The 11,109-nt window shown below is 58.4% G+C and overlaps 2 protein-coding genes across 2 annotated transcripts; both read right to left on the reverse strand.

The window, feature by feature from the left end:
- Window positions 1-1,763: 1,763 nt before the first annotated feature.
- LMXM_30_2200 (hypothetical protein, unknown function) lies at window positions 1,764-3,221 on the reverse strand (the record flags this gene model as incomplete). The annotated part of the gene is made up of 1 exon (XM_003877692.1): window positions 1,764-3,221. One exon carries the CDS (start codon window positions 3,219-3,221, stop codon window positions 1,764-1,766), a length of 1,458 nt encoding a protein of 485 aa, XP_003877741.1.
- A 4,271-nt stretch (window positions 3,222-7,492) lies between these two features.
- On the reverse strand, window positions 7,493-9,991 carry LMXM_30_2210 (hypothetical protein, unknown function; the record flags this gene model as incomplete). Its single annotated transcript, XM_003877693.1, has 1 exon — window positions 7,493-9,991. The coding sequence occupies one exon, from the start codon at window positions 9,989-9,991 to the stop codon at window positions 7,493-7,495; it is 2,499 nt and encodes an 832-aa protein (XP_003877742.1).
- Window positions 9,992-11,109: the final 1,118 nt, after the last annotated feature.

An 11,109-nucleotide genomic window follows, 5' to 3' on the forward strand; every position in this document is an offset into this window, starting at 1 on the left:
CGGAGGTGGGGAAGGGGACACGGAGGGGGGGGCAAGAGAAGCTACCTACTGCTTGCCCGTGGCCAATGTGGAGACGCCAGGCGCAGCTGCGACAGCGCAGGGGAATACAGGATAGAAACCGAAAGTAACGCAAAGCGTGGAGGAGGCAGCAGTCGTCGCGTGCGTCTTTCTCCGGATCCAGCAGGTGCCTGATTCCGCGTTAGTAGGAGGTTCAAAGAATGTATGATGTGTCACAGACTTGTGTGCGCTTACTTCTATTTTTTTTCAGAGGAATGGCGGTGAAGGGTGTACAGTTACTTTCGATAGGGACACAAGACCTGCCAATATCGACGCGGACTCCCTCGCTCTCTCTCTGCCACTGCCTCCCTGATGTGAGGGCATTCCTACGTGGAGCTTGTTTGTACGGCAGAGCTGTCTTGCACCGACGGGCCGCTACTCTGTCGACACCCGCGCAGATTTTCTGTGCCAAACGGAGCACATGCCCGGTGCTGTCGTGACCAGAAAAAGGGGGCGGAAAAGAGCAGAGGAGGTGGAGAGAGGGAGAGCTGCACGCTGTGGACGCAGCCACAGCCAGGGAAGAGGCACAGGAACACTTATGCCACCTTCAGAGAAGAACGAGAGGAAGCCAGTCGCACAACGTGCACTCGCATATCGAAAACGAAACGCTATAAAGCAGTCATGTAGGTCGACAGAAGACCTCGCGTGCTCAAAGGCCCGGTGGGAGCCTCCCTTCACAAGAACATGTGTTTGCAGCGCTTACGGGAGATCCCACTGCAGGGGAGTGCGCCGTGCGGGAAGAGGGCCTGCCAGTAGGGGGCCGTTGCGTTGACAGACGCCGCTAAAAAAAAGAGTCAGGGCGAAGGGCGGAGAGTCCAAACAACGGCATTACAGGCGCGCGCGCACACATACACACGCACACATGCACGAGCCATTGTGCTGAGGTGACGATGGAAACGTACAGTTACAGCGTGAACACGAAAGGAGGACCATGCGCAAGCTCAGAAAGCCAAACAAAGAAAACCAGCCTCGCCACACACACACACACATATGGGGACAGAGCACCCGAGCACAGAGAGCGCATGAGGACTGTGGAGACGGAAAGTGTGGGAGAGGGTGTGAGTGCGTGTGCGTGTGCGTGGGAGAGATCTTGAGCAGCGCACAAGTAGGAAGTAGCGACAAGAACAACAAAAACAAAGTGCAGAGAAAGAAAGCGGCAGATGGGGAAGAAGGGAGTAGACGGGGCGGGTGGGTGAGGGGTGGGGGCTGGGGAGTGGTCGATAGCGAAGAATAGAGAAAGAGAGACAACCAAGGAGATGCACCACAAGGAGCGAGTGCGGGCAGGAGAGGAGGCCCGCGCATTCTATTGTTCTTGGGAGCACAATACACAGGAGGAGTAGGGGGGGGAGCATGGAAAACGCGGGGGGGGGAGGAGGAGGAGGACTCACGAAAAGGCACGGCGTAGACAGAGGGAGAGAGGAAGAAGGAATGCCGTGAGGAGTATCGCTTATAAAACAGCAGGAGAATGCGTCAGAGGATGCCGTCACCTCATGGGCAAAAGAAAACCAAGCACCACAGGCACATGCAACGTAAGCGAGGAGTCGTGTACACGAGAGAGGCCCGTTTCATGCAGTACGCCAGCACGATTCCGGAGAGCCTTTGTACCCATTCGTGAAAAGGGAGCGCCGCGCTTTTTTTTTGCCAGCGAGCCCCCGTTCGAGTGAAGAGCGAAGGCCCCTCAGTGCGCTTGCGCCGCCTGTCACTGTTCACAAGCTGACGAAGTTCCAGCGCGCCGCCTGCGCGCGCTTCCACTTCTTTGCATGCTGCTGTTGAGCCACAAGGACCTGCGTCAGTCGCCGCTTCTCTTCCTCGCTCACGCAGATGCGCCCCCAGTCGGGAGATGGCACAAAACGGGCACTTCGCGCCGAGTAACCCAGCGTTGCCTCCACGTTGAAAGGGCGACTGCGCGAAAGGTTGCTCTTGGGTCCTTCCATGATGGGCTGCGGCCACTGCCTGCCGACTTTCGATCGGGCGTGTGATGAGGCGCATGGCGGTACCACGGCAGGTGCCCTCGCCAGGTGATAGTGCCTGCCGACGTGATGACGGTGGTGGTGACGGTCCTGCAGAGCGAAGGCGCCTCCTTGCCCCTCTTCCTCCTCTACGACATTCGTGACGGTCATGGAGCCCTTCTGCTTCTGCCATGAGCGACGCGCATCAAGGCATACACTAGGGGAAGCGAGCGCAGGCTCCCAGGCGCCGCCGTCTTCCGTGTGTTCCACTACTTGGCTATGGCCTGTTGGCATCATGACACCAAAGGTATGCCGCCGTGACAGCGTGCTCTGGCTGGTGAGCACGGTGCTAGAACTCTCATCCGCTTCTGTGCAGATGGTTGCCCGCGGAAATATCGAAGAGACCTCCCAACACGACGCCGAGTCGGTGCGGCTCTCCGGCTGCAGCACGAGGCCGGATTCGACGCTCGACATGCACGACGTTTCGTCCGCGTGCCTCCACACTAAGTCATCAGTGCAGTCGGACGCGATGCCAAAGGAGAAGCCGCGCCACAGGGCCTTGTGTGACTGCCTGGAAAAAGTTCTGGCTTCCGTCCCGAACGCCTTGCACGACATCGTCTCCTGTGATACGGCGCCTTTTTTCTCCCCACCGTCGTCGCCCTTCGGACTGTAGGCAGCCGTTTCCGTGCTCGGCACCGCTGCCGCTGCGGCGTGGGAGTGAGTCACCACCGCGCGGAAGTTGTTAGGCTCTAATTCCGCCGTGCGCGGTAGGCAGTATATTGACTTGAAGGGCGTGAGAGTGTAGCCGTTGTCGTTCTCTTCGTCAGGGATGTGGTACATGGAATACCTCGGTGCCGTCGGTGTATCTGCGACGAGAGAAGTGTGTGGTACAGTGGTTTCTGCAGTGCTGCCGTTGCAGAAGCTTCGGTTTGAGGACAGCCTCTCTGCACAAGACGGCAGAAGAGTGGCACCCATCGGCTCTGAGACAGACAGGGGAACCGATTCCACCGCACACAGGGCCTCACACGAGTTGTCGCATCCAACACACACATCAGCTCTGGCATGCGTGGGTGACCTGTGACGGCGAGAGGTTTTCCCTGTGAAAGTGCTAGGGTGCCTTGTGCTTTCCAGGTGGCTGCACCGGCGGGTGAGACCCATACGTGTCACCGCTGATGAGGACACAACGTCATTTTCACGTGTGCAAGTGACGCCCATCGTGCGCGTGTTGGACGTGTGGCGAAGCGGCAGAGCTGGAGAGAGAGAGAGTGCGAGGGAGCGGGAGAGACACACGTGAAGAGGTCAAGATCGCGTCGCGGGTGACGCGCACATGGGCAGCAACAACGGAGACTCGCAGTACGCTCTACGCAACGGACCTCCTGCGATGCAGTACCAGGCAACGCGATAAGGAAAGAAAAGGATGAGGAGGGGGGGCGTCAAGGGGCGGCGGTTGAGGGGGATGCACGGGAATATGAGGACACTGCTGCACGACAAAACAGAAAAGGAAAGGCGCCGAAAAAAAAGAAAGTGTATCATGTGACACGGTGTTCGTCGCCTGCGCATATGACGAGGAGAGGCACAGAGGGAAACGAAAGAGGCTGAGGATTGGGAAGCGGGGAGGGGGGAGATCGTATGGTGATGGGGAATGCGAGGTTGGTGGGAGAGGGGCGCCGAGGACAAACAAAGCGGTAGCCGAAAATGATATGTTCGACGTAAAGGAAGAGACAGAGGACGCGAGAGAGGCAGCCGCTGTATAGCGCAGGCGACAGCGGAAGGGAGACACTAAACGGGAAACGAGTGAGAACACCGTTGCGCCCGACGTACAGATGCAGAGGGGGAGGAGTCAACGAGAGGGGTGGGGGGTGGGGAAGGGGAAGCGAACAAACCAAGGCGTACAGGGCGACGCAGTACCGAAAAAAAAAGAATAGGGAAGAGCAAACAATAAAATGCTCAGAAAACATGTATGCACAAGGCGGAGAGGAGGACGCGGTATAACGTTTCTGAGGATTCCCCGATCCCGAGTGGCGCGTGTCGATCGCCCTGACGCCGGAGTCGCACGTGAGGGTGGCACGAGACACAGACGGGAGGAGGGCAGCGGAGAAGAGGAAAGAAGGGGAGGGAGAAAAGCAAAACGCGAACACGAAGGCGCCGGTAGAAGACGCAGGCGATGGAGACAACACAACACAACCGTGGCAGCACACATATGCACACACGCACACGCAACCAAGAAAAGAACGCCAAAAGGCGGTGGGGGGAGGTGGAGGCGGGGAGGTGCAACAAAATAGACGGGAGTGCGAATGAAAACCGAGGAGGAGGCGGAGAGGGTAACGGTGAGGGAGGGGGGGGCGTGAAGGGATCCGACGAGTGCGACAAGACGGATCAAACAACGGCAGCAACGGTGCGAAGCGAGAGGACTACACAAGTTCAGGGGGGAGGGAGGGAGGGGGAGGGGAACAAAGAAAGAGTCGTCAAGTCCACCCCCTCTTCACCACTGCCGCGATAATGGGGCACTCGCGCGCCACGTCCCGGATGCAGACCAGACGCAGAAGGAGAGATCCACGACAGCAGGAAAGAGAAGAGCGTGTTTCTGCTTTGATAGTCCTTTCCTACCCATGCCCATGCACTGCCCGACCACTTGGGCTGCCGTGGTATCAATTCGTTTTTCTCTTTTTTTTTGATATCTTTGACTGTGGTGCCGGTTTCTGGAGAGGAGACGGTGAGTGAATCACATGAAGCGAAGAAGGAGGGAGGAAGTTGCACCGTGGACACGTCGGGCCTCTGTTCCGTGTGGGGGCGCTGATTCGGTGACTGAAACAGTGTCTCGCACGGCTATGCTTTGCTGTGCGAGTCCCGACGAGAATCTACCCTATGCATAATCGTGGCGTGCGTGCAGTGAGAGGAGCGACAAAGCGGGGAGCGAGAAGCAAGGAGACGCGTTTGGGAAAAAGCAGCGGTGCGCGATGACGTGAACACAGCGTTGGTGCAAGGGAGACCACCCCCGTGACCCGTTTCCAAGCATGAAGAAGTTAGCCATGCGCATAGAGTCTCTTGGCGGACCCGGTATAGCACGACAGCGCAGAAAAGGCGCCCTGTTCAGCTGCCGTGGCGGCATCCTTTCCTTTCTTCGATATTCGGATGATCTTTTTTTTCTTGTCCTTTGAGCAAGACTCATGGTCGCTCGAGAGCTGCAAGGCAGGAATTATCCGTGGATCCAGAGAAAATGACTGCCATAGGCAGCGCTCACAGACCGGGGGAGAGGACGACGAGCGCACTGGCTGTCCCAGTAAGAAATGAAAAACAAAAGGAGATTGAGAGCGACCCCTCAAAGAGATGACTCCAATCGCATCAGACGCCTCCGTGCCGATACCGTTCGAGCGCCATCGAAAAGACATATTAATAAGAGAGACAGCGGGAGAAGGAGTGGTCGCACGCAATCACATACCGCTCAGCAAGGCACCAACGGCAGTGACCTCCCCCTCCTCCAAACAGCAACACAAAACGGAGAAGAGAGAGAGAGGAGAGTGAGGGCAATACAGGGAAACAGACGCGGGGTCGGGGCGCACCAGCACCCACCCACCCACGCGAAAAAACAAAGGGGTCTGTGCACGCAATGACACCCAAGCATCCGCATATCGTGGAGGAGAGAGAGAGAGAGCGGAGGGGAAGGGGGATGGGAGAGGGTTTAGAGGATGAGGAAGCGAAGGAGAGCGTTCGACAAAACAAATGTACGATGTAAGCAAATAACCGGAAAAAAACAAGGCACAGAGAATGCCGATGAGACGAGCAGTAGGAACACCATCAAAGAGCAGAGGAGGGAAGTGTGATGGAGGGGGGAAGGGTGAGGAGCAGACACCGCGGCACTCACCAGTTCGCCCCGTGTCCGCACTCCCAGAGACTGTTGAGGTTTCAAAAAAAAAAAAGAAAGAAGAACAGATTAGAATGCGAGTAACAATGGCGCAGGTGCAAAAGCCCCTGCTCGCTCACGAGGCCCGATGGTGAGACGGGCCACGCATCGCAGCGGATAGAATGCTTTTTCGTCAGCGTATCCGTGTCCACACAGCCATATAGCACGACCTCACCTCCACCCTACCACCCCCTCGGCCTGTCACAGCTCCCCCACGTCGCATGGCGCGATGGCAGCCGTAGATGCGCGCTACAGCAGTGCACCGACTCAGCCATCTGAGCGCGGCCTCTGCCTCGAGCTCTACGCACCCGCTTCCCAAAGGCCGCACCCACTATGCCGGCCGCCACCCCTGGCGCATCCCCCTCCGGGTGTTTCCGGCGCCGCACCAGTAAGCAGCGAGGGCCGGGCGAGAGACGCTCGAGCTCCCTTGACACCTCGCCCATCGTATGGATGGTGCACGCGTGCCCGGTGTCACAGGCCGCTCCGACCTCGCGCCATTCAGGACCCCACCGCCCCAATCGGCAGCCGTACATCGCACCGGCCTCGGCCTACGTTGCAGGTGCCCGGCCCTGCCACCGTCAGAGGTGGCTCAGCATTGACAGGGGATAAGGTGTGCTGCTTGGCTCCCCGACACACAGAGTTGGCGGAGGGGCACTGGAGCTTGCGATACCACGCACTGGAGGTGTCCACACGCCATCCGCCGGTGAGGAGCGAAGTGGGGTGACGCAAAGGACAAGGATCACCCCCTCTCTTGCGCGGCACTGAGGTAGGATAAAGAGACCCCACACACACATGCGTCCCCAGCCCTCCCCCGTTTCCCCATGGAACTCGAAGGAGGGAGAGGGGACCCGATTCAAGTGGGGGGGGGGGAGGAGGAGTTCACGGATTCTGGTGCAATGGTCTCTGCATGCTTCAAGACGATACCGAGCGAGATCAACCACCACCTCGGGTTCTGCGGGACGCATCCCGGCTGCTGTCATTTACATGCCTCCTCGGACCTGTTCAGCGGCTCTCCAGTCTCGCTCAGCGAAGTGAGAGAAAAAAGAATAAGTAGCGTGTGGCCGCTGACAGAAACATGGCAAAGCACACGACGCAGCTCCAGTCACATCGAATCGACGACGGAGCGATCCCCCTTCACCTGCAGCACTCCGTTGACAACTTCACAGCGGCGTCGTGGAAGACGGCATGAAGCGCGCAGCGTCTTCGTACGCGAAGCCACTGTCACACCTGCGTGCGCTCTATCACTACCGCACAGGCGATGCGCGGCCTGGATCTCCTTCCCAAGCAACTTGCAATGACCACACACCCACCCACCCACACACACCCACGCAACGCAACAGGGCAGAAGTAAAACGCCAGGCGAAAGACGAGCCAGCCATTAAAGGCACGTCTGCAGTTTGATCTGCGTTCGAATCCAGCCCGTCACCGTCAGGGGAGTGGGGGGTCCCTGTCTTGATGTATCACTAATAGGCGAATACGTTGGTGTCACCTTCACCCCTCACAGTATCTGCACACTTTTACCATGAGCGCACAACAACAAGAGCAGGGAAAGAGCATCGGTTCACGTCTGTCGACCGTCCGTTTCCTACCTTTCCATCTCATCCGCCAGCTTTATGGAGTTCCAACACGGCGAGTTCACGCGTTTCACATCGCTCAGGCGAATGCCGCTCAGGGCAGTAAAGTCCACAAACTTCGATTGACCCGTGTACACTTTTGGACCGCTGTAGATGTCCGGCTGCGGCCATGGCATCTTGGCGCTGCTACTCGGGCATCCTCGTCTGCTCCCAGATCGTCCCTGTCGATGGTGTGCATAGGGGTGTGGCTGTGGTTGCGTGTGTTTCTCGTAGCCCGCGGTGAGCGAGTGGAAGTGGTGCCGCCGTTGCTGTTCCTGGAACAGCTGCTGGCGCTGCTGCTGCATGATTCGTTGCCGCCTCATCTGCTCCTGCGTCCGCGGGTCAGGGTGGCGCTGGTACGCCGGATACAGATTTGTGTTGCCGTTGCTGTAGTCATAGCACCTGCCGCCCCAGCTGCCTTTGACAGATCCGTTGTGGGGTACTGGTTGCCGCCTTTGCCGCTGGGCAGGTGCGGCTGGAGGAGCGGGAGCTGCATAAGACGGCGGTGCTTGCTGATCGTGTGAAGTGTCGGGGAAACGCCTCGTCTCGGATGGCGAGGGCGGGCGAGTGGCACACAGTTCGCTCTCGCCTTCCTTTCCCGCGTGGGCTGCGCCGTCATCCGCAGTAAACGCGTCCGCCTCACCAAAGACAAGACTCTCATCGCTGCTGTTGGAGCTGCGGAAGTCATCCCACAAATCGCTCATGTTTGGGATCAGCAGCGGGCGGCCATCGGCGTCATAGACGGACACCTCGTCGTCGTCTGAGTCGAAGATGTAGCGGCTTTCTGTTGTGGCATCGAGGAGGAAGCTGCCATTTCGATTAGCGCCGCCGGCAGAGGCTTCCTGCAGTTGATTATTCGGCAGCACGTTGAGCTCCAGAGCGCCAGAAACGCTCGAGACTCTCTGCGACAGCGCCCGCGATGCCCTCACCAGTGTCTTCCTCTCCATCACCTTATTGGCAACGAGTGCAATGTACTTCCACTGCGACAGGGCTAGGTCATTAACGCGGCGTAGCACCGCTGTCCCGGCTGTCTGGCTGCACACGCTCTCCTCCATGTCCTCCTCCATCTTCTTGGGGTGCACGCTCACACTCTCGGAGGCTTCCGTTGCAGTGTCCTCGACATGCCGCCCTAGCCGCGCGTTCGAACTGCTTCCCTCATTTTGTTTTATTTTCGAAGCCACACGGGACGTCATGCTCACCGGAGGAGTCGCAAAGTCCGAGGTGGTGCCGGCAAGAGAGAATACGCCAGCGCTCTGGCCCACTGGTTGATTAAAGGCGGTGCCGTTATACATTCCTGTGGGCTCATCGCAGCGGAGGTCGTACGAGGGTGTCGCAAAGAGCGATGCGAAGTCGAGGCGGCTGAAACCGGAGGCCTCGCTCGAGTCGCAGTTCTTCGCACTCGACGAATTCGCCGGATCACTGGTAGCATCGCTGGCGTGCCTTGAAGACCGAAGCGTACGGAGAAGACCGCTGCGATTCGCTCGTCCGCCTCTGATGGCAGTGCCACCCGCACCATCGCTCATCGCTCCCGTCGTCTCGTTACGAGTGCCGCTCATGAACCTGGAAAGATAGAGCATCGCCTCGTGAAAGTTTTTCTCGACTTCGGGTTCATGCACAGATGCATTGTTGTCCACGCTATCACTCTCCGTGCGCCTCCGCGGAACTGTATCAGGGGCCGGCTCACTAGCGCCCTTGAGTGCATGGGACGGCTGCAGCACTGCAAGCGTCCGACACTGCAGCATAGAGTACGGCGGCTCTGAAGGATGCGGCTGCGGAGAGCTTTCATTCACCTCAGTCCCGCTGTTGTCGTAGAGAGTCCCGTACATGACACAGCTGTCTAGAGTGTGCGCCAAATTCGCTGTGAGCCGGCGGGGCATCGTGTAGATACCCACGCATCCCTCATTGCCAGCAGTCTTCGGTGTCGAGGCGGTAGCTGTGGGGGGACCGAGCGGCGCCTTGGCGTTGGCCCGTGGTAGACGCTGTTGACCTTGACCCAGTGGTGCCAGAGGAGACGTCATCCGCGGCCGCTGTGAAGGCGATGCCAGGAAAGGGGTGTGGGAGCCACTCCTTGTCGGTGAGGCACTGAGTGCTTTTATGGACTGCTTCTGCTGGGCTGGCGAGCGCGAAAGGAGCGGCGCGCCACTAATCGAGGGAAGACCTGTGCGTTGGCCTGCATCACCGGTGGCCTTGCTGCTTATTGGTCGGCCTGGCACCGAGGAAGGAGAGAAGTCACTGCTTTCTACGCGTTGCGCGTCCGCAGTTCGGTGAGACCTGATCGTCGATCTGTCGGAGGGCACGCAGAGGGGGTTGTTCTGCTGGTCCCTTGCCGTTGTAGCGGACCGCGCGCAAGGCTTGGGCGAGCTGTCGGGAGTGTGCGGCGGGGCCCCGTCGCCGGTAGTGCTCGGAGTCGCATCTGGCTGGCATATGCTCTCCCTTGACACCTTCCAGAGGGCGCTCAGTTTTTGCAGCATGGAAGTCCCTGTGCGGACGCGACGCTTTCGAAGAGGCAGCAGGCGCAAGCGCGGCTCTGTGTGCCTAGCAGAGAGACGGGGAAAACAGGGGATCGAGAATGGGAAGGGGACGTGGCAGTGATGGTGCGCATCCGATGGCTCTGGGGCACGCCATGAGCGACAGAGTAGAGCCTGGAACACGCTCGTACAACAACGCGGCACAAAAGAGGAAGCAAGCGACTGGCAGGTGTCTGCTTGCGCTCAACGTGTACAGGGAGACGATTGGTCGCGGAGGCCACCTCAAACAAACAAACAAAAAAGAAATAAACGTGTGGGCGCTGCGCTGCGATTTGCGCAGGAATGCAAAGCGCGGTGGTACGGTGAGTGCACACGGCGACCAAACTGGCAGGGCGACCTTCGTGGAAGACGAGCGTGTGAGAAAGATGCCGGCTTCGCGTGCAGGCGAGCAGTGTATCTCTGATGCGTACGATTTTTTTTTTGGGGAGGGAAGATCGAATGGAAAGTAAACGCTGCATCAGCGACGCGCTTCTCCCTTCCCTTCTGTTTGTCGACTCCGGCAGATGCAGACATGTTGAGCCCGAGCAAAACAGAAGGTGATGTCGGAGAGAGGGGGAGAGGGGACTTTGTGTGGTGGCATGCGAGGCCCACTCGTGTTCTTTGTTTTGTTGGTCGACGATCTCTGCACGAACAACAGAAAACGAAAACGAAGAAGAAAAAGGAACGCCGATGGAACCGGGGAGTGGTGCAGCGAGGCAGCTGCAGAGAATAGAGCGGAGAGGAGGACGTGAAAGTGCGTCATGTAACTGCGCTTGCAGTGTAGGATAGCTCTCCGTAACTCCAGCCCGCGCGGGGCTGGAGAGATGTGAACACATGTGCGAAGGGGAGGGGGTGGGTAGGAGTAAGTCTAGTAGAGAAGGACGCCGGAGCGGCAAGGCTGGATAAAAAGTATGCTGTTGTCTCTGTTGACGAGAACAGCAATATATATATATATATAAACGGCATGCAAGATAGGCACATCAACGAACGGCAGGCATTGCTATACGTTGCCACTGTCGTCCTGTATCCAAAGGGAAGTCGAGGTCTCATAACGGCACTCAACTCGCTGATGATGTGCGATA

This window comes from Leishmania mexicana, chromosome 30, assembly GCF_000234665.1.
Source record: "Leishmania mexicana MHOM/GT/2001/U1103 complete genome, chromosome 30".
Taxonomy (NCBI): Eukaryota; Euglenozoa; class Kinetoplastea; order Trypanosomatida; family Trypanosomatidae; genus Leishmania; species Leishmania mexicana.